Below are 22,501 nucleotides of genomic sequence, written 5' to 3' on the forward strand. Positions count from 1 at the left end.
CTCCTCCCTCTCTCTGCCTCCGCCCCCCCCCTCTGTCTATTTAAGGCCACCACACAGAGACGATCACCCCTCTCTGTTACCTGTGTTGCTCTCGCTATGTATCTGGGTGATATCTGTCTGCTAATATGTCTGTCTATAGTTTTCTGGTTAGATTTTATGTCGCTATTTCATTATACCTGATGATGATTGCTTGTGTTGCAATCGAAACGTCGTATTCTATTATTTAATTTAATTTATTATTTTATCTTTAGACGTGACTTAACCGAAAGAAACAAATAATAATTCCTGCAGTCACGAAAGTTCTAAAATTAAGATTGTGCATATTAACATTTGCATTGGCGATGGCTTTTTTGCTGTTAAACAGTAGGTTTAAGTTATCCGTCACATAATGCCTGTGCCAAAATTAAAAATCCTTTCCACCCACTGTTTGTCAACATTTATGACATCATTACACTTTCTGGGTAACATTTAGTTTTTATTTTGCCCTCCCGCCCCTTGAAAATATTTTGTCTAAATATTCAGGTGATATTTTGGAATTTCTGCACCAATGCTCGTTTGAAATGTGTTTTTTTTTATATACAGGATGTCCATATATATGCATTATTAAAGCATTATAATTAGACAACTGTTTTATCCAAGTTGATAATATTCTGTTCATGCATTTGGTCGGTCATATGTGTTATCATTAAAGCAGTTACTTCCGTCTTAACCGTCACATCTCAACTCAAGCATTTGGTGACCCGGAATTGATATTTGAGAGCTCCTGGTGTTTAAGAACATCTCGGGTGTGATTGACACTACAATATAATCCTGTCTAATTGTAATTATTTAATCATGAAAGGAACCTTTATGGACACCCTGCAGGATAAATCACAACACACATTGTTATACCGCTTACGGTCAGAAGAACGTGGACTTGTGTTTGCTTTTTCTTTGCAGAAGAGGCTTAAAATTTACCCTTCGCTCCAATTAGTGCGTTAATCTCATGAAAATTATAATTCCTACCCGAATAAACCATAAGTCAACAATTCTGCTCTGGTACAAATGTACACATTTAAACTATTGTTTTCAAAGTAACATACAGTAAATTGGAGAACTTGATATGCTGTAATATAATTTGTTGTACAATATCAACGTGTTTTTGCCTTTTTTGTTAACGCAATTCGTGCACGGTTTGTGTTTACTGAGTAGCTGCTGCATGGCATGGCTAGTGAATACATAGCCCTCAACAAGGCCAAGCACACGATCGGGGAAAAACACATTTCAAGAGTCGCAGTGGCATCTTTTGGCCCAACCATCAAACAAAGACGGTCACTGCATGGCGCACTTTCAGATGTGCTTCTGCGGCCATCCGTAATCCTCTTCCCATATTTGAACGCCACTGGAGCTCTGTGCACTGTTCCGAAAGTATTTTACTGAACAAACTATTCGGGTACATAGACGGCATGCATGGATGCACTTTTAAATCTAAATTGAAAACATGTATTTAGAACTGCTTGTGTTTAGTTTGTTGTCCTTCCCCCGCACCTCCGATTAGCACGGTCGGCTACACACGGTGCGAAATAATTTCAACATACAAGAGTGGTTAAAACAGTTTTTCTTGCAACTTTGCTCGGCACAACTTGTTTAAAATGTGCACCTCAAATCAGTTCACACTAACGGTGACAAGCCACTCCAAGAGTGTACAACCCCTGGAGCATGACTTTATTTAAATGGTGGGAGGGGGGTCATACAAAGCTCATGACACATTAAATGTCAAACTTTAAACATGTTCAAATGCTAAACTTAATGAGAAGAAACTAAACTACTATTTTTATTTTACCAGGTAAGGCCAACGGAGCTACATCGCTCTTTTTTAGTAGCGACCTGGCCACAATTATAGCTCAACGAAATAGCTTATGTGGAAATGTATAGCAGCCAAAGACTATAAATACATGTTCTTAAATGTGGAGGGGAAAACTGGAGGGCCCGGAGAAAAATCCACGGGAAGGACATGCAAACTCCATATATACAGTACAGGCGTTCCGGTCGGGATCAAGCCCACGGACCTGTATACCAGGTGAGGTAGTTTACATCTCACCACCGTGGTGTCATAGAAGCAGATGTTGGTGTTGATAAAACATCTGAAGGAAGAATCCTGAGAAAGTATTTCGACTGTGTGGCTTTGCTGTATCGGTGTTTATCATGCATTTTGCTGGAGCTTTTGGCCCCTGCCAAGCCCGTCGGTTAATTTTACTTGAATTTAAGCGTGCATTTTTTGTTGTTGTCTAGCCCCATCACGAATACTGCACTTTGTGTATTAAATAGATTTGGCTAAATTTAGGAGGGGCTGATCCTTCGGCAAGCAGCGATTGGCTGAGCCAACCCCGGCGCCAATGAGTTTTCAATTCGCTGGATCTCTCGCTGAACTTTCGTTCCTGTCCATTGCGAGTGGGGTTCGTGGGGGGTGGGGGGGTGGAAACGCGACGAGGATCGCGAGGAAGCTGCCCCCTAGTGGACGCGTTGTGGGAGCCGGCCTGATGGACGCGAGCCAGGGGCTGAGGTGGAGCAGGAACACGGGAGGGAAGGGAAGTGGGGATTGGAATCCCATGTGCTATACCTGGACTCCGGGTGCACCTCGACAACATGCAGTGGTCCATGATATGAACTATTTATTTATTTTACCGCGTAAGGCCCCGACGAGCTATATAGTTATTTTCGTCAGAAGCGACCTGGGCTACAAGCGATAGCTTAACAAAGTGGCTTATTGTGTGGAACTTTATAGCAGCCGAATACTCTAAACGCATGTCGAGAAATGTGGAGGGAAAAAAACCGGAAGACCTGGAGAAAAATCCACAGGACCACGGGGAGAGAGAGACACGCAAACCCAAAATATAGAGCAGTAATCATAGGGAATCGGGATCTAACCCACGACCTCCTACATACCAGGTGAGCGAGTTAACATCTCGCCATTGCCGTACCAACTTCTGGGCTTTGCATGCTGCTTGGTACAGCATTGGGCAGCTGGGGATGCAGGTGCTGTGGCTCGATAAAGTTAGTCCGTGATGTATGGGTGGCATTGTGCATGCATGCCAATGGGAAGTGTCGATTCCTTGATCGCTGCATGATTATCGCTGCATCGATTGCAAACAACCGCAACACCTAAAATCCAATGCTCGACTTCGTGCTCAAACCCACAGCACCTTGTACCCCATGCCTGAACCCACGAGTTCCTGGGTTCGTACTTAAGATACGTACACACCCAGACAAAGATCCCTCCTATAGCCTTAAACTCTTGTGGTAAGTGCGTACCGAATAAAGCCGGCACGAGGAGGATGGGGAAGGCCAACACCATGCCCGGCTGCTGTTGTCTCCCCAGTGTTGATGTTTATGTGGTGCCAAGCACCGTGACTCCCGGCCCCTGCACTAAACACACACCCACACGCAGCACACACATGTAGTGTCCTGGCGGGGGATTGCCTGGCACATCGGGTTTTAATCCGAATGGCCCCTAGAGGGAAATTCCCATGGTTTCCCAGTGCCAGGAGATTGGCCGACCCTTGCAGGACAGGTTACATTTCGGTGCCCCTAAAATTGTATGGGTGCAGCCAGAAAAGGTTCCCTGGGCCAACCACAATGAGTTACAACATTGGGGGGGGGTGACTGAGGGTGGAATATTAAGCAAGAAGAGTGTAAGGTCAGGAGAATCGCCGCCCTACCGCCGCCCCTCATCTCGGCCTCACCGAATACTCTCGCGGGGTTTGTGTTCGCCAGCCGGGCGCCTTTCTAGACAATGGGCAACGAGGGACAATGGGTGGCCGGTAACAAGGGGGCAGAAACCACAGGTAGGCGCACGATTGGTCGCATGGGACAAACGCCATCCCGGCCCTTTGAAGTGAGGGGATTAGGCCACGGGAGAAAAAGCTCCAAAGCCGCAACAGCGCAGGTAAGCGCACGATTGGCTGCGCGGTGCGACGTCACCCTGGGCCGTTGAAGTTTAAGGAATAAAAGAGTGACCCAGGACGATTTTCGGTCTCTTGTCCTCAACCTCTGGGCCGTCAAGACCCACTCCCTTGCTCCCAGCATCCATGTGATGAGTGCTGCTACGAGGCAGTGATAGGTAAAGTTCTCTCTCGTCCTCCCTCTGACTCTCACAGCGTCCGTGCGACGCCGTGAGTACAGCTTCGAGGTACGTGGTAGGACGTTTGAGTGCTTGGGTAGGTAGGCAGAGTTAGGCGAGGCTCTTCTCGCGAAATATTTCCTCCGGGCAGTGCAGAGTTTTTTGCGCCGCGAATAAAGACATTAGCACAGAGCATCGGTGCAGTGTGATTTGTGTGTGTGTGGTGGAGCAGCTGCGTGGGCGGACGAGCGGCGAGAGTGAGGGCAGAGCCGCAGCCTGAGCGCTCGTTACAATAATCGCCTACAGGTGCGCACGTGTTCGCGCCGCTGTAGCATTAGCGTTGGTGTGTGGGTGTGGAATAACCCCACGCGGCGGTGAGCCAGCGATTTAGCGATGTCCCTCAGAGGGGGCGCTAACGCAGGGGGGCCCGATCACCCGGTCGGCGGGGGCCGATCGACGCGGTGGAGGGAGTGGAAAGGGCGGACGTCGGCCCCCACATTCACACACCAGGCACTTATTTTAAGGCTGATGCCCAGAAGCGGTTCAGATATTCTTCACCTATGTTGGCCGTGAGTGGGAATCCAACTCGGGTCGCCAGGTTCACAGCGTCGTGCTCTCACCACTGCACCACCACTCCCCACTGATGTACACACAAAGATCCCCCATATAGCCTTAACAGACTGTAACAGCAAGTGCTGTTAGCGAGCACCTATGAAGGCCGGAACGGCACACGAGGGGGTGTGGCCAGCACCACGTCCGACCGCCTTTGTCTCCCCAGTAGTAATGTTTGCACATCGCACCAGGTACTCATTTGAGGCCGAGTCGACCTAGGGGAGGCCCAGGACCGGTTCAGATAATCATCACTGGTGTTAGCCATGAACAGGAATCGAACCTGGGTCGTCAGGTTCATAGCGCAGCGCGTACACAAAGACACACACCAAACGTACACAATGGCTCCCCATTCCCCACGAGTTGACGATGGTGGCATTGACTTTGCTGGCCACCCAACACCCTCGTGTGCCGTGCCGGACTTCACAGGTGCTCGCTAACAGCACTTGCTCCACAAGTCTATGAAGGCTATATGGGGGATCTGTGCCCGGTGGTCGACCATCCAACCACTATCCAGGTTAGCTCCTGATCTCCGATGGGATAAATACATTCCTGGTGACTTTATCATGGGTAGTCACTTTCAAACATTTTTTTAAATGAAAATGGTTATATATAGTCACAAATCAATATTACTTTTAAAGGATTAATTTTCTACCAAATGTCTTAAAAGGTGTTTACATCATTTACAAACATTAAATAATCTTTATTATACACCACAGTGGAGGAATCTTTGAGCATGTTACATAAAATAAAATTTAGATGAATTCCCAACACTTGTAATATAGAGAACTAGCATAAGTACCCGGCGTTGCTCGGGTGAAAATTATATTTCTTAATAACCTTACATATATATACACAGATGGGCTGCTACCCCTGCCCCCCCCCCCCCAGCCACGATCTCCTGGGCCGCTGTGCAGTAATATGTACGGCCTATAGTGTGGTGGGGTGTCGAGGCCTAGTACCGTGCAGAGCCTCCGGCCTCGCCTAAATTGCCCGTTCCGGCTGAGGCTGGGTACAGGGGCCGTTACCCCCCCCCCCCCCCCACAATAATGCTGTCTAATCGCTATAATTTTATTATCTACCGACCCTATAATAGTAATTGCACACATTGTGGTGGGGGGGGGAGTGAAGAGGACGTGAAACTTTGATGAATTTACCTCAGAGTCGCGTGGTGGGTGTCGAGGCCTAGTACCGTGCAGAGCCTCCAGCCTCGCCTAAATTGCCCACCCGGCTGAGGCTGGGTACGGGTGCCGTTCCCTCCCCCCCCGCGCTACAATAATACTGTCTAATCGCTATAATTTAATTATCTACCGACCCTATAATAGTAATTGCACACATTGGGGTGGGAGGGGAGTGAAGAGGACGTGAAACTTTGATGAATTTACCTCAGAGTCGCGTGTTAATGCGTGCGCATATTTTTTACGGGAATTAAAAATGGCGTCCACCCCGCAGCGAATGCGTCGCTACCCGTTGCCAGGGGCAACCGCCGTGGAAAACCAAACAGACCAATCGTGTCTCGCAAATCCCTCACATTTCGTCCAATGAAACTGCGTATGGTCCGGCGACACACAGACAGACACACACACAGACACACACACAGACAGACAGATTTGCGATTTTATATATATAGATACAAGCCATTTTGTTTAAAATATCAATGTAACTAAGGTACTATAATTTAAAAGTAATAAAGCTGAATATTATAAATAAGACAGATTACTACAATCGGGGAAAAAAACACGATAACAGTAGATACCCAGAGCTCCCCTCGTGGAGGTGGACTCGTGTACGGGTGAATTGCAGAGGTGTGGGTGGCTTAGACGTGAACATCTCATGTGCTCCTCTGGCAGCCATCTTTAACATTTTAACTTTCTCAATGCCACCACACTTGAAGTGTGATTCTCCAACCACAAAATCGATTTATCCCCCTCATCTGAAGAGAGGCCACCACCAAAACATCTGATATCTAACTTCGTGAAGGAAAAGGCAGAAAGAATATACAATTTCAATCAAGAAACGATCAAATCAGATTCTGTGATTTGGCCATTTTGTTTGCGAGCTCAATAGGAACTTACTCCAACTCATCGATAATAATACCCTTGATCTCGAAGATGACCCGTGGCTGCTTCGCCCCCCCCTCAGCTCTGAATAGCATGTTTGGCTATGTACGGTGCAAAATAAGTCCTACATACATTGCTCATGATCATCATCAGAAATGCAGCGTCCAACGAGACGCGTGGCCTCGGCCGATGGCGGCGGATTTCTCGCTTCCACGGGGGGCCCTGAGCAGGCCTGGACACTGCACCGGGCCCAATTATAACAGCTCCTTCCGAGTACTCCAAGCGCACGTTCTGAAGAGATCTGCAGCAATATTATAGACTTGAAGCTTTCGTGACTGCAGGAATTACTCTTTGGTGCTTTCGGTAAAGTCACGTAGATATTTTCTTTCTACGTGACTTTACCGAAATAACCAAGGAGTAATTATAATAGATATTGCACACAGAAAAAAAAACCCAATTTGGATGCTTTTATCAAAATGCACAATGGTGTTTTGAGTACAGCTTTTCGCTCTTATTCGCGACGAAGGATACGCTCCGGAGATGCTTGTGAATAGCAAATTCCGCGGTAAACGATATTGGCCTATGGTTATCGTACACGCAACGTCTGCAGACGCTTCTAAAACTTTGAGAAGTTCTCTCTCGCTCTCTCATCACTTTATCTCTTTCTCTTGATGCAGTTGCCGTGTAGAGTTCCAGATGCAATTCACGGATAGCCAAAATCGTGGATAGCGAGTTCGCGAATAACGAGGGAATACTGTACACATCACAACATAAATGACGACGTGCAAAACAAGCATTAACTATATGCTAACAGGAAAGTTAAAAGATAACTTTTTTTTACATTGAAGTTTGTAAAATCACTTTTTTTCAAGTAAATCTGAGTCTTAAATAAACATAAAGTCTTTCAAACCACACATATGATGCTTATTTTTGAAAGAATATCTATTTCAATCCAAACTTGACAAATGGGGTGGTGGGGGCACTGCGTCGGAGTTTAAGATCTGCGGATGAGTTCCCCTGGGGCTCCATTCCGCAACAAAGTCGAACTTGAGAGATTTTATACCCAGAAATAATTAGTGTCGTGCTTTTTAAAAGTGAGCGAATGTTGGGATGAAATGCAATGCTACTATGTTTGCTGCTGGTCAAAGGACATGGTTGGCCTCCCAATACATGTCACACAGTAGATCTGAATATTTTAGCATAATTCTAAATATATAAAAGGGAAATTTGTGAATAGGTGTGTCTGTTCGAAATCTGTGATGTCACCCGCATGCGGCAGCGTGACGCTCTTTGCCTGCTGACGTCAAGCATCCCCCCCCACCCTCCGCGTAGGCCGTGTATTAATCCAAGACAAGTATCCTAGGTCTTGGGTGAAGCCGGGTAGCAAAGCTAGTGTATTATATAAACATTTAGTATTGTTGGTGTGTGTGGACGATACACTGCACTTCAGGAGTATATGTAACACGATATACACTTAAGACTTTGCCCATCGCGGGTTTTCTCATTGCGGATTTGACCAGCACGTGGAGCAAAACCTAGACGTCTTTCTTCGTTCGTACGGCTGATGTAGATACAGAACGACTAAAATTTCACATTCAGATGGTCAATCCAGACGTCAGGACGAGCAGGGTTGTATCGCTGCGATGTCTCCTTCGTATTTGTGGATCGGGCATTTGCATCGTTATGCATTGTACGGTCTGTTCTGGATGACCTCGGTCGCACGCTGCTTCCACGGTTTGTGCAGCAGATGCGGTTTAGGATGGAACACGAAGCTGTCCAACGTGCGGTTCGACCCGAACGCCATCGGGAAGCTGGGTGGCTGGGAACCTCGAACGCTCAAGACATGAGAGCTCGCTCGCGCACCCTCACTCGCCGAGGCTGGGCCAATAGCTCAGCCTCAATACCTCCGGGCGCCCTGCCAGCCCAGCGCCTCATCTCTTGGTCTTGGCGTGGCGCCCTCGGGAGACGCCTGCCCAGCCACACGCTCTGCCGGCTCGATGTCAGGGTTGAGCCTGTCCGATCGATGGGGCCCACCGCCCTCCATAGCTCTGGGGCTCATCCTCTCCAAGCTCTTATGAGGCCACACGTACGCAAACACAAACGCACGCAAACACATCCATACGCAGATTGAAAACCTATTTGAAAAAATATTCCACCAAGTAAGGTCCACTGAGCTATGTAGCTTTTTGTCAGAAGCGACCTTGCCAAAAATGGTAGCTCAACGAAGTGGCTTATTATCACGTGGAAATCTATAGCAGGCAAATTACTCCGAACACACGTTTCTAAATGTTGAGAGAAAAACCAACAACCCGGAGAAATATCCACGAAACCACGGGGAGAGAGACTTGCAAACTCCAAATATGCAGGCATCAAGGTCGGGATCGAAAACATGATCTCCTGTTTACCAGACGAGGCAGTTCATATCTTGCTGCTGCAGAGCGCACACATACATGCCTCATTGCCATTCGCACACACTAGCGCCTAAAACGTTGACATTCGGTACTGCTGGCAGAAGGGTATTTTGTCCCACTCTTCCACACTGGCCAGTGTAGCCATCGATACCGCTGGGTGAACATGGTTTTCTACTCAATGAATGCTGATTCACGCTACATTTCACCAGGCACAAAGTCACGATCACCGTGCAACTATAAAGCCATAAAGGTTAAATGATGTTTGGCAAACAACGGCGAATTATAATGCTTTAGCGTTGGGAACATCAGCCAAGGACTAACGGCCAGTAGGTCACGAAACTCCAAAATTTCGGACAGGTGATCAGTGTGGTGACCAGCTGCAGGGGATACTGATGGCAGGAACAGTGGAAGGTGCTGATGGACGATAATGTTAACTACCTCGCCTGGTGTACAGGAGGTCGTGGGTTCGATCCCAACCCCTGATGCCTGCTGTATATATGGAGTTGGCATGTCTCTCTCCCCGTGGTCGTGTGAAATTTTCTCCGGGTCCTCCAGTTTCTCTCTTCACATTTAGAAAAATGCGTTTGGATTATTTGGCTGCGATAAATTGCCACGTGACAAGCCACTTCGTTGAGCTATAATTTGTGGCCAGGTCGCTTCTGAAAAAGAGATAACTATCTCAGTGAGCATTATCTGGTAAAATAACCAAAGATTTTTAGTCTGAATGGACATCAAACATTAAATGCTGGACGGGATGGAAGCTGTCTGCGTTGAAAGACGCAGCGACACACAGGCCACTGGCTATTAGGAAGCTACTGGAGTTATGCACTTTTAAATCTAATTTGAAAACTAATTTCTTTCGTACTGCTTTTTGCATTCAGTTTTTGTTGTCCTTCCCCTGCACCTTTGATTGGCGTGGCACGAAAAAAGTTCAACATGCATACGTACAAGTTAATGTTTTGACACTTTTTAAATCGAACTGGAACCTCAGATGGATTAAGCTGGAGTTGTACATTATCGTCGATCAGATCAGTAAGTATGCGGACCTCTTGCATATGTAGTGAGTCCAACCGAGTCGCGGACGTTGTCTTGGGAGCAACACAATTTATCACATCAACAGAACACAAAATAACGTGACCTACACTCGGGTGTTGAACGCCCATCTCACCACGCTACGGCAATGCTAGACACAGTCCCGCTATCCCGGTCCGGACCACGAGCTGGGTCCCTGACCCCGTCGCTAGAGGCTTCTTCAACCCGACGTGGATCTTCTTCACCAACAACCCGAAGAACCCCGAGCCCCTCATGGCCCCCCCCCCCCCGTTATATCGGCCCGGGCTGGGGCTGGCTCCGCCCCTCGCCGCGCTCAACTTCTAGATCTCTCGAGCTCTTTCCCGAAGGCTCTCGAGAGCTCTTTTAGACCACGTGACCACCCAGCGGCCCCCGTCCACCGGTGGCCCCCCTCCAATATCATCCGGTCACGTGTCAGCAGGTCAACCAGCGTATCATGCCCCAATGTAACCCTGGCTGGCTGACACTCCCTCTCGCTCCCTCACCGGGAGCCCGCACCGCACACTGTACGTGGTGCCTCTGCACTGTCCAGCGGTCACCTAAGCCCCGCTGGGGCTGGTGGTACTACGCCCAGTAACCGGGCTGCACATAATGACAACACACTATCCGCCGTGGCCTCGCAAGCCCGGCACCACACAGTGACATTCACAGTCACTACACATACATTACTCTACATAAATTACTGTACATACAGAGAGAAGCGGTGACGCGGCAAGGAGATATCAGTGAAGAACACGGCTCTGGTGGGTGTGGGGCGGCTTCTTACGAGGACCTGCTGGCGTAGCTTCGCGTTTTCATCTTGCAGCTTCTGGATAGACGCCTGTGCCCTCTCGCGGTCGTTCCTCTCCGACCTGAAGTCCTCTTGGTATATGATCATCTGCTCTCACGGTCAGCATACGGGGCAGGCAGAGGTGGTCGTCATCATCATCGTCATCCATAAGGTTTTTTTTTGGGTTTAATCGCGTAAATATAAATGTGTCGTTAAACCTCCCACCACCTGATATGGTTAATGAGTAAGTTGCGGTGGTTCTCTTGCGTTGACGCGCTTGCCTCTCACAGCGCAGTTGGCAGCGCCGCAGCTTGTGTTACACTTAGACATGACATTAACTTGCCAATCTCCCCAATCCCTCTGCCTAATCTCTCCCATTAACATAGTGCTAATCTCCCATTAACACTGCTGCTGTGCGCATATGCGGCGACGGTGCTCTTGTGCGGCGACGGAAGCTCATTTACCTTGACATGCTAATCTCTCTCCCTATTCTCCCCCATTAACACAACTGATGTGCTTGCGTGCGGGGATGGGGACTTCTTTCCAGCTCGGACCCCGCCTGCTTGCCCTTGGCCAACATCTATAACCTCTTGTTGTAGCAGCTCTCTCGCTGTATTCTTACTGGTTCAGCAGTTCCACTGCTGGATTCGTTTTTCCGCCTGAGGACGATCGCTTGTGTTGCGACGAAACATCGTGAAAAATATTTTTTTTATTTTTATTATATTTTTCTACCTACGTGACTTTACCGAAAGAACCAAAGAGTATAGTAAGGTTTGTCACGTAAACAAAACGTGCACACCGGATGTGTTGGAGAGTAAACCCACAACATTTACCATTCGAGTACGACACTTCGCCGGTAATTACAACAACCAGCTTCATCAGGTGACAACCAGAATTGTGCAGAAATCCTCCTCCTGTTTCGGTCTTAAATAGAGGCAGGGGTAAATGTGATGCCGTCATTTGTGAGCCAATTGGGTGCGAAGCTCAGAGGGGGGGGCGGTTAAGTTAGTCATATAAATTACAATGTATCTCTATTATTAGTTGGGTTATTCACAGTTAATCAACATATGTAATATGTATGTACATAATGTATGTACATTACCGACCAAAAAATCATCTCAAAAGGTGAGCCTCTCTGCCGTTTTTCATTATGAGCATCATCATCGCCCTCTTTATACATACCACCGACAACTTGATAAATTTCAAGATCGCCGACCAACTCTTCAGAATTTTGGAAAACTTGTAAACACCTTGCCTGGAATGTCGACTAAACCCATTGCTCGAGAATGAGCACAGGATTTTAACATCCCTCCTTGTATGTAAATGGTATAAAAGATGTAATGCACGAAACGCGAAAGCCAGGAGTTGGCACACGATCGTCAAGTCTCGTGCGGTCAACGTTGTGGATGTAATAAAGCACGGCAGGTTTAGCGCAGCTCAACACACATGCATTTGTACAAAGCTCTGCCACACGTCGCTTTGGTGCATCCCATGAAACGTACTGCATGCAGCTGTATTCAACCCTCTGAGCAGCTGATCAAATCGTGCATCAGCCAGGAAATACAGGAAGTGATAGTGTATACACTGCATTCCACGTGGCCACTGTAACCAGGCTTGTTGAATGAAAACAGAGGAAATGACATGAGCCCTCCATTGTGCTTGTGTTGTGCCGTGCGTTGTCCGACGTTTCGCTCCACGTGCTGAAGCAGACGCTGGCACGTGGAGCGAAACGTCGGATATCGTGCCAAACAACAGGCGGGACCGACTTGAAAACACATCGCCGAGCTACGCAGCAGCAGCACAACCACGGATAACCTACACAACCACGGATAATCTACACAACCACGGATAGCCTACACAACCACAGATAACCCTACGCAACCACGGATAACCCTACGCAACCACGGATAACCCTATGCAACCACGGATAACCCTACGCAATTACAGCACATTCATCAAAACGAGCGCCACCATCATCGTTGACCGCGAATGTTCCAGCTACGAGGATCACTCACCTGCTGCTTCAGCAAGTCGATGTTTTCCTTGTAATCTTTTGAAGACTTGCGCTCATCCGCCCGCTCCACCTCAACTTTCCGCAACATTGCGTGCAGCTCCCTGTGAGCAGCGTCCTTCCTGTGCAGCTCCGCCTGCAGCCTGGCGATCTTATTCTCCTGGGATCCCACGAAGGCCCTCAGCGAGGCCAGCTCCTCCACATCCTGGCCTCCGAGAATCTCCTCCAGCATGCCCTTCAGTCTCGCTACCTCCGCCCGCAGAGCGTTCAACTCCTCCGCGTCGAAATGCCTCTGCAGGGCGTCGCCGCAGCACACGGACCTCGCCTCCCCGGGGTTCCGCCACTGGCTCGAGTCCAGCGCCTCCACCGGCACGGCCCTGGCGTGATCCGGCCGGCGCCAAGACGCTTCGGAGGCCGCCGGTTCGCCGCCGTGCCGCGGGTCCGCGGGGTCGCTCGAGGTCGCCGCGCCGCCGCCTTCGCCGGACGCGGCGGCGAGTTGGCCGTGCAGCTGCAAGACCTGCGACTGCAGGCTCTGAATGCACTCCTGCAGCGAGGCTTCGTAATGTCTCCAGCGCACGTTCTCCTCCCTCTCCTGCTCCGCACGGCACAGAGAGGGGGCAGCGTGGGCCGTGTGGCGGTACAAAAAACGTGTTGTCAAAGTAACGATGAACTTCTTAATAACAACGTGCTCAGCGTTGGCAGAGAATATGCAGAGGAGTAAAATATTGAAATCTGACATGAATACAATATTTAATCTTAAACGTGTACCTAAACTATTTTTTTATTTTACCAGGTAAGGCCCACTGAGCTGTATAGCTCTTTTTCAGAAGCGACCAGGCCACAAATGATAGCTCAAGGAAGCGGCTTATCACGTGGAAATGTACAGCAGCCAAATACTCTAAACACCTCTTGATTCTAAAATGTGGAGGGAAAAACCAGATGAATCAGAAAAAAACCACGCAACCACGGGGAGAACACGCAAACTCCAAACATACAGCAGGCGTCAGGGTCGGGATCCAACCCACGACCTCCTGCAAACCAGGTGAGGGAGTAAACGTCTCGCCACCTCAGCACCCCTGTAATGTAACAATCAATCTAGCGCCTGCACGTGAGACAATTTCATCGCTCCATCATCTCCACGTCCTATTGGACATGATCGCTCCATCTCAACCACCGGCCTTCGTCTCTCTTGGCGACAATGACCTGTAAAAGTCCCCTCTCGCACCTCGTCAACAAGACCTGCGTCATCAATCGGAGCTGCACGCACATTACAGTGTTCACCGAGGCCTCATCACGGAGTCCTGTGAGGTTTTCAACTCGGCACCTTGGAAAGCTGAGAGTAGGCGTCATGCGCCGCGGCGTTTTGTGCTTACGTGACCGAGGTCGCTGCGCAGTTTTTCGTTCTCCTCTTCAAGTTGAGCCAATCGCTGCAACGCCTTTTGCTGACGGTCCTCTTCACCTGACCACTCCTGTCTCACGCAAGCACGCACACAGGGCTCCGGTTTAACCTTGATTTGACTAACAACAAACAGTGTATCAGCAAGGCCACGGGTGGAAGTCAAGGCGAACGTGGGTATGCAAGTAGCTGCTTTTGTTTTATTGCACTTGTGCAACGACCGGTTTTCCACGCGTGTCCCACCGCTCCTGTTGGTTTCTGCAAACCTGCGAGCGCAGTAGTAATGGTCACAGCATTGGCAAAATCTTGTTAAATATTTGATTCGAAATTGAAAGCCCACGGAGCTTTTTAGCTCTTTTTCAGAAGCGATCTGGCCACAAATGATAGCTCATTCGAAGTGGCTTATCACGTGGAAATAGCAGTAGTCAAAAACTGGAGGACCCGGAGAAAAATCTACACGACTACACGGAGAAAAGGCAAACTCTAAATATACAACAGGCGTCAGGGTCGGGATTGAACCCACAACCTCCTGCATACCAGGCGAGGGAGTTCACATCTCGCCCCTAAACCCGCAACCTCTGGATTGCAAGTCCCGTGTGCTCACCAGTCCATCGTGAAATCTAACCAGCGACCCTCTGAATTGCAAGTCCAGTACAAGCAGAATCAGAATCTTAATTTATCCTGAGGAAATCCGATGAGCTATGAAGATCTTTTTCCAAACATGTCCAGTAGGGGCGGGGTCAAAAAGTTACAAATACGCTCACCGTTGCACCATGGCAGGACCGTACATTATTGTAGAGCAGGAGTTGGGCAACCAAAATAACAGGAAGAGCGATTTTTTTGTTCAAATTCGGTATAAAATAATAAATATTTCAAGAGCCGCAATGCAATGTGAATATGACACGGTGCTCCTTCAAAAATATCGTCACAAAGCAGCCGGTGAAGAGGCGGCACGCGGCATTCCGGAGCCGCAGGTCGCCAAAGCGCCACAGCGGCGCAAGACAACTTACGGCAGGCATCGCGCGCTCACGATCGGCGCGTTGGGCACAAAGGCGGGGGGACGGTTATTATACCTCCTTGACGGCGTCCCGAACTCTAGTGCTGCCCGGCCCGTCCTGCCGAAGCCTGCGGCTGAGCTGTTGGCACATCTCGGTGGCAGCAGCGAGGCGCACGCGCAGCTCGTGAGCGGGCACGTCACCGCGCTCCCCATCGCCCGGCAGGTCCTTGCCCGCCCCGTCCTTCAACGCCTCGGCACGCTTCACTTCCTTCTCCGACAGAGACCGCTCCAGCACCATGATCACATCCAACAGCTGTACAGGTATAAGCGCGCGCACACACGCACGTGAAAATGAAGACAAGGAGACCAAAAGAACACCAACACAATCACAAATATATTATCATTTACAGCACCTTGTCAATCCATGAATAGATGAAGGCCTCCCCCACACCCTGTCGGTCATGGAGGCTGTTTGACCATACTTCACCACGCCGGTCAGCACGGGTTTGGTGAAGGGGGGGAGGCCCCGAACCGATTCAGATAATCACTTGTCACTGATTATAATTATGATCCGGGCTCAGAAATAAAACTCTTAGTGCAATGTGGCTACTTTCCCCCAAATCATAAGCACACAGGTAACAATATACACTTCTATCTTTGTTAATATAGTTAGAATATTGGTGCAAATGCGCTCATAAGCACCTTTGACGATCAGTAAGGCATATATTTTATCTCCTCGTAAAATAAATTATACTACAACAACAATAATTGGTAGAGCCAGCAGTGAACGTCGGCAGACTATTTTGTTTTCCGAGCAACGGTGATATTGAAACCACCATGCCAAGCACTCATTTCACACTTCAGTGACCACAATGTGAACTCTCAGCTGAAATAAGCGATGGGGTGGCTGTCACGACCGATGAGGGGTAAACATAGAAAATTCCTTTGGTGAGAGCCATTCTACCCACAGAGTAATTGAGACTTTCCACAAAACGGGACTAATTTGGCATCCAATGGCTTGACCTCGTCATGAATGTCAACGTTGCATCTGCGCCCGTTCCTCCTCGCGATCGAGAGCTTAGTTCGAGAGGGAGACAGCTGTCACTTTGTGGACACGCCGCCCCGTCTTGACGCGCAAGCTCCAGCAGATTGCGCACTTCAGTTGGCGGTCGACGTTCCAGGTGGACTGTGACCTTCCAAGGAGTGGTGCCGCCCTCCCCGTGGTCGCCCCCCCCCTGCCCCTGTGGATCAAACAAATCACTCGAGATACGCTGGTATACGGCAGCCAAGAGCTGTGTATGCGAATGCTGTCACATTTGACGCAATGGTCCTTCGCCGACTGTGCATGACAAACGAGTGCCAATTTTACGAACCCTGGAGGGACAACAATAGCCTTCAGTCGTACCCCAGGTAGGATTTCAACTCACAACCATCTGACTGGACAAGAAACTTGGCCCATCATTGGAACCGCCACGGTGGGAGATCGAGCAAACAACCTCTGGACTGCAAGTCCGGCGCGCCAATCGCCATTACAGGCTGGCAGCATCTCTGTACGTGCATGCGGGATAAGTGTTTGCACAACATGCTGTATATATGAAAGTCACGCAGACTGATGTGGTTTTCATCCTGTGAACACTTCATTTCTGGTGTCATATATGTGACCCAGGTCACTCTTGCAAATGACTCATCCTGATCTCTCTTCAACTTGAAGCTGTCGTAGCATAACACTCATCACGTGGTAAAAAAAAAACTTGCTTGGTCCACAATTAAGTTGGAAATGGGATAATTAATTGAAAAATGCAAGTTGTTGCTTGGGTGTAATCGCTCTGGGATCAATTGAACGTTCCGTACACCGCGCCGCTTTCAATTCGGCATCCCCGGAGGGGAAAATACTTGATTTGTACACACGGTGAAGCGTAAATCGGCACTCACGATACACCAGGGTCCACGCATAACGAGAGGTACAGAGACTGCAAATTATTAATATCACATGACCGTGCGATGTCAGTTAAACGTTGCAGCGAACAGACGTGGACACGATGATGTATGCTGTTGTTTTCTAGTCGTGTCCCTTCCACAAGTTCTAGTTCCCTTAGCAAACCTGTGCTCGACTTTTGTTTTGTTCATGAATAACTCAGTTCAACTTTAGGGCTTCTTTTTACAGTTCTTCAATCATTTACCGTAATTTTCCATTGGTTGCCACGACGACTATATCATAAACATGTTAAATGCTCAAGCTTTCTACATCCATGTGTTTATTTCTACAAGTATATTATACTGCTGTAAAATAAACCTTGGCACCAGCGCATCTCCCAGTTTGCAACTGCATTGTGTGGTAATGGTGGTTCCTGAGTTGCAAATAAGTTGCGATAAGTGTTTTTCAAATGAAGTAAACGATGTGTGACAGCTTAGATCTTCGATGTGTGACACACGCATCAATTTTTCAGTGAACTAAATATATTTACTCCGCTTTCAAGCAACGATCCGCTATTTACGTCCGTAACCAACATTGCCTTACGTTGCCCTTCCCCCGCACCTGCGATTAGCACGGTTGACTCCATACGGTGCGATAGAAGTTCAGCACACACACGTAACATATGCCCTAACACAATCAGCTGTCATAGTCAGCACGGGACCGTCAGATCACGCGCTGAGCTCGTGACACACACCGTCTCAAAGTTGGGTCCAACATCTGCCGCGGTCGTCTGTACTACTCAGATGCGTGCATCAGAATTGCTCACATGTGGACGCCTCTGCGACAAGTTGTGAGCAGTTGCGCAACTGGTTGCTCAAAGCAGAGGCATACTCCACTTTCAAGCGACGATCCGCTCAGCGATTTCTAGTGATGGACTTCATCGCGTTGCGCGTTTGTGAACTGCGATTGGTTGTTACAATCCTGAACATGCTGTTTAATTTGGCTGCTGAGCAACTACTCGCTCAGATGTGGACAAAGCAGTCGCAGGTGGTCGAGTTGAGTGATTTTGAGAGCGATTTGGTTGTCCAACAGATTGCTCAGGTCACCCAGCTCTATGCTGACACACAAGCCACACACACACCCACACACATCACACCGACACACAATCACAACCACACTCACACACAATCACACTCACACATAATCACACCCACACACATCACACCCACACACAATCACACCCAGACACAATCACAACCACACACATCACACTCACACAACAGCCGCCATTCGGTGATAAGTGGCTAGGAGCACTTTGAGGCCAATGTGAAGTGTCGAAGGCCCTTGTCGCTGATAGGTCACGAGACGGACCCAGGTGTTATGGAATGACTGACACCCAGGCATCACACACACATCACATGCACATCACACCCACAAACCAACACACAAACAAGACTGAACTTGCAAAACGGAAACAAAACTCCTCAAATGCATCCCACGCAGGCCGTTGTTTGCATGAAGGCCATTTAACACGTAATAGTAGGTTTTCGCGACCAATATTATCTATAATAAAGGGTTTTTTTGTTTGTTCGATCGCGTAAATATGTGTCGTTAATGTAGTCATATGCGATGCTACAAAAACACTTTATTATGGATAAAAAAACTATTATTACCACTTGATTTGAAGCTTTCGTGACTGCAGGAATTACTCTTGGTTCTTTCGGTAAAGTCACGTAAAAAGAAATAAAATAAAATAATAATATAATACGACGTTTCGATTGCAACACAAGCAACCATCATCAGGTAAGAATGACTGAGAAAACAAACCTAGTAAACTTAGAAATATAATGCAATAGAACACAGAGAGTCGGCTAACACACCTGGTTGATTACGTTCTTCCAAAGATTGCTAAATTTGAGAGAGAGACAAAACACAGACACGGAGACACACACAGACAGACACACAAGCAGAGAGAGAGACACACACACAGAGACACACACAAAGAGACACACAGACAAACAGAAAGACAACGCCTCTGTGTCGAGCCCTTAAATGGAGAGAGAGGGGGTGGGGCAGAGAGAGAGGGGGGATTGGGGTAGAGAACAATGAGAGAGTTGTGTGGAATTCCTGCCCATAGTGGCTGGAGGAGAGACAATTGACTTATAAACAAATAATTGTTCCGTGCTTGTTTGTTTATAAGTCCATCGTCTCTCCCCCCCCTTCGTCACACATCGTCACAAATGTCTGACCCCCCCACCCCCACTAGGTGCGTGACGTCATTTATGGACGGCCCCAAAAACAAGCCACAGTGGTGCGATTGTGGCCACGCAAACCCAAACTATGGACCATATTCAGTCAATCTAAGGATACACAAACTGTACGTAGATAAATGTAGAGACACATACTCAGATATAAATAAGAGACAGGTGATCGTACAAGAATGGATCGTAAGATCGGATGGAGAGTCTCCATCCAGCAGTGGATGGAGCAAGCGCGCGTGTGGAGGGAGCGGTGGTGGAGCGGTTAGCGCGCTGCGCTACGAAGCCGGCAGCCAGAGTTCGATTCCCGCTCACGGCCAACACCACAGTGACGATTATCTGTACCGGTCCTGGGCCTCCCCTAGGTCGACTCAGCCTCAAATGAGTACCTGGTGCGGTGTGCAGTCAACATCGCCACTGGGGAGACAAAGGCGGTCGGGAGTGGTGCTGGCCACCGAACCCCCTCGTGTGGCACAGTGCCGTTCTTCAGTCGCTGCTACTCGCTAACAGCACTTGCCCCAAGTCTGTTAAGGCTACACGGGGGATCTTTGTCTGTATGTGACAAGGACACGCCGAGTGGACACCTTGGTGAGTGAAGACCCCCGACAATAGACAGCAAGTGACAACAGCCCTCACCACCATCGTGCTGCTGCATAGCTGTCAACCCAGCCATGCAGCAGTATAGCTGGGTTGGCAGCTAGGCAACATCATACCTGGGTTGGCAGCTATGCTGCAGCATACCTGGGTTGATCAATAAGGTCTGAATTGGGCTGTAATAAGGTAGGGCACTGACAAGGGGTTGACAGGTATGCACTAATACACTCCTATATCCTACTGTACACGACTACTATACACTTCACTACTATACACTACAATATCATACTCTACACTACTATACACTACACTATCATACACTACTATACACTACACTACTATACACTACACTATTATACACTACACTATCATACACTACTATACACTACACTATTATACACTACTATACACTGCACTACTATACACTACACTATCATACACTACTATACACTACACTATCATACTCTACACTACTATACACTGCACTACTATACACTACACTATCATACACTACTATACACTACACTATCATACTCTACACTACTATACACTACACTATCATACACTACTATACACGACACTATCATTGCCGTCAACCCATACGGTTTACCCTATATTCTTGTATAGAGAAATCGACTTTTCAGGTCCATACGGCGAACAACCGTTTCCGTAGATGAATGTTGAGGTTTATAAAGGCACGGGGAGACCATCAAGGTCTGAATTGGCCTGTAATAAGGTAAGGAGTTGATACGGAGTTGACTTACCAGGTCTGCTGGTGTCAAACCCCCAATGGTTTAAAATGTGACGGGCCCCTCGTCCCACCGGTGATGTCTTATCGGCGAAAGAGCCCCCCACCCCCAACTCTCTCTCTCTGAACACGAGAGAGAAGAACACCGCACACTACACGTCTCAAATTCACAAAACACCGCACACACCAACCACCACCACCACAAACACCACCACCACAAACACCACCACCAACACCATCACCACCAACACCATCACCACCAACACCACCACCATCACCACCAATACCACCACCACCACAAACACCACCAACACCACCATCACCACCACCATCACCACCAACACCACCACCACCATCACCACTACCACCAACACCACCGCCACCACCACCACCGTCACCAACACCACCACCACTAACACCATCACCAACAACACCATCACCACTACCACCAACACCATCACCACCACCAACAACACCATCGGTAACTCCCCCTCGACATCCCCAACCAACAACTCCCCAAGTACGCTGCAGCCTCTTGCGAGGCACGCCACCACCAGCAGCGCGAGGAAGAGTAGGCCAAAGCAGCCTCGTACTGAATCACTCTCCGTGCCTGGACAGACGAGTAAGAAGAAGAGGAGGAAGAAGAGGAGGAGGAAGACGAGGCCTCCCCAGCCCCGCGGCTCACCTCGTCTGTGCCGAGCCCCGCGGCGTGCGGCTCCCTCCCCGCACCACCACGACCACCACCGCCGCCGAGGCGCCTCGAAGTCAGCCGCGCCACCTCCAGGGCGAGGCTCTCCACCAGGTGACGGCCGCTCCGCACGGAGAACACTGCCAGCGGCTCCTCTCCTCCTCCTCCTGCCCACCGGCCGTCGTCATCTCCCCCATCACCGCCACCATCACCGCCCCCTCCGAGGCTGACCACCCGGCAGGGCTCGTAGCGGGCGAGCCGCGACTGCGTCTCTCGCAGCTCGAGTCGGGCCCGCGAGAGACGCCGCTGAGCGAGACCCGACTCGGTGCGGGCCTCGTGGAGCAGCAAAGTGAGGGTCTCGTGGCCACCACCACGACCACCACCACCCTGCTGGTGGTGGCCACCCTGGTGGTGGTGGTCGTGGCCACCCTGGTGGTGGTGGTCGTGGTGGTGGCGCGCCGGCCTCGGGGCCGCCTCCTCGGCCTCGTCGTCCATCGCCCCCAGGATGTCGCCTCGCACACCACCACCAACACCCACCCACCACAACCTCCCGCAAAGATGTTGAGGTCTCACACCACCACCAACACCACCCCCCACGTAAGACGATGAGGTCTCACAATCCCCCCCCACCCCGCCGCTAGAGGATTGAGATCTTGCGCCGCAAGATTCGCGGTCTATCGCCGCTGCCACAACCCCCGTGGCCTAACACTTTTAAACCGCTTAAAAGTCACCAACAGCAGCAACAACAACAGCAGTAGAAGTTGGTGTTTGTTGTCGCGGCGTGCCCATCGATCGGGGAGCCGAAGTCCCAAACGTTGCTCTTCTTCGTCTGGCAGCACAACACCCACAACCCCCCACCACCACCACCACACCCA

General features: G+C 49.3%; 1 protein-coding gene across 1 annotated transcript; it reads right to left on the reverse strand.

Annotated features, from left to right (window-relative positions):
* Window positions 1–6,311: 6,311 nt before the first annotated feature.
* TNIP2 (TNFAIP3 interacting protein 2) lies at window positions 6,312–22,501 on the reverse strand. The gene is made up of 6 exons (XM_078593297.1): window positions 21,624–22,501; window positions 15,500–15,736; window positions 14,404–14,499; window positions 13,035–13,622; window positions 11,017–11,127; window positions 6,312–8,839 (listed from the first exon to the last, which is right to left on the reverse strand). The coding sequence occupies exons 1-6, from the start codon at window positions 22,119–22,121 to the stop codon at window positions 8,666–8,668; spliced, it is 1,704 nt and encodes a 567-aa protein (XP_078449423.1). The 5' UTR covers window positions 22,122–22,501; the 3' UTR covers window positions 6,312–8,665.

The sequence above is a fragment of the Lampetra planeri genome, chromosome 4 (genome assembly GCF_965212315.1).
Source record: "Lampetra planeri chromosome 4, kcLamPlan1.2.h2, whole genome shotgun sequence".
Classification (NCBI taxonomy): domain Eukaryota; kingdom Metazoa; phylum Chordata; class Hyperoartia; order Petromyzontiformes; family Petromyzontidae; genus Lampetra; species Lampetra planeri.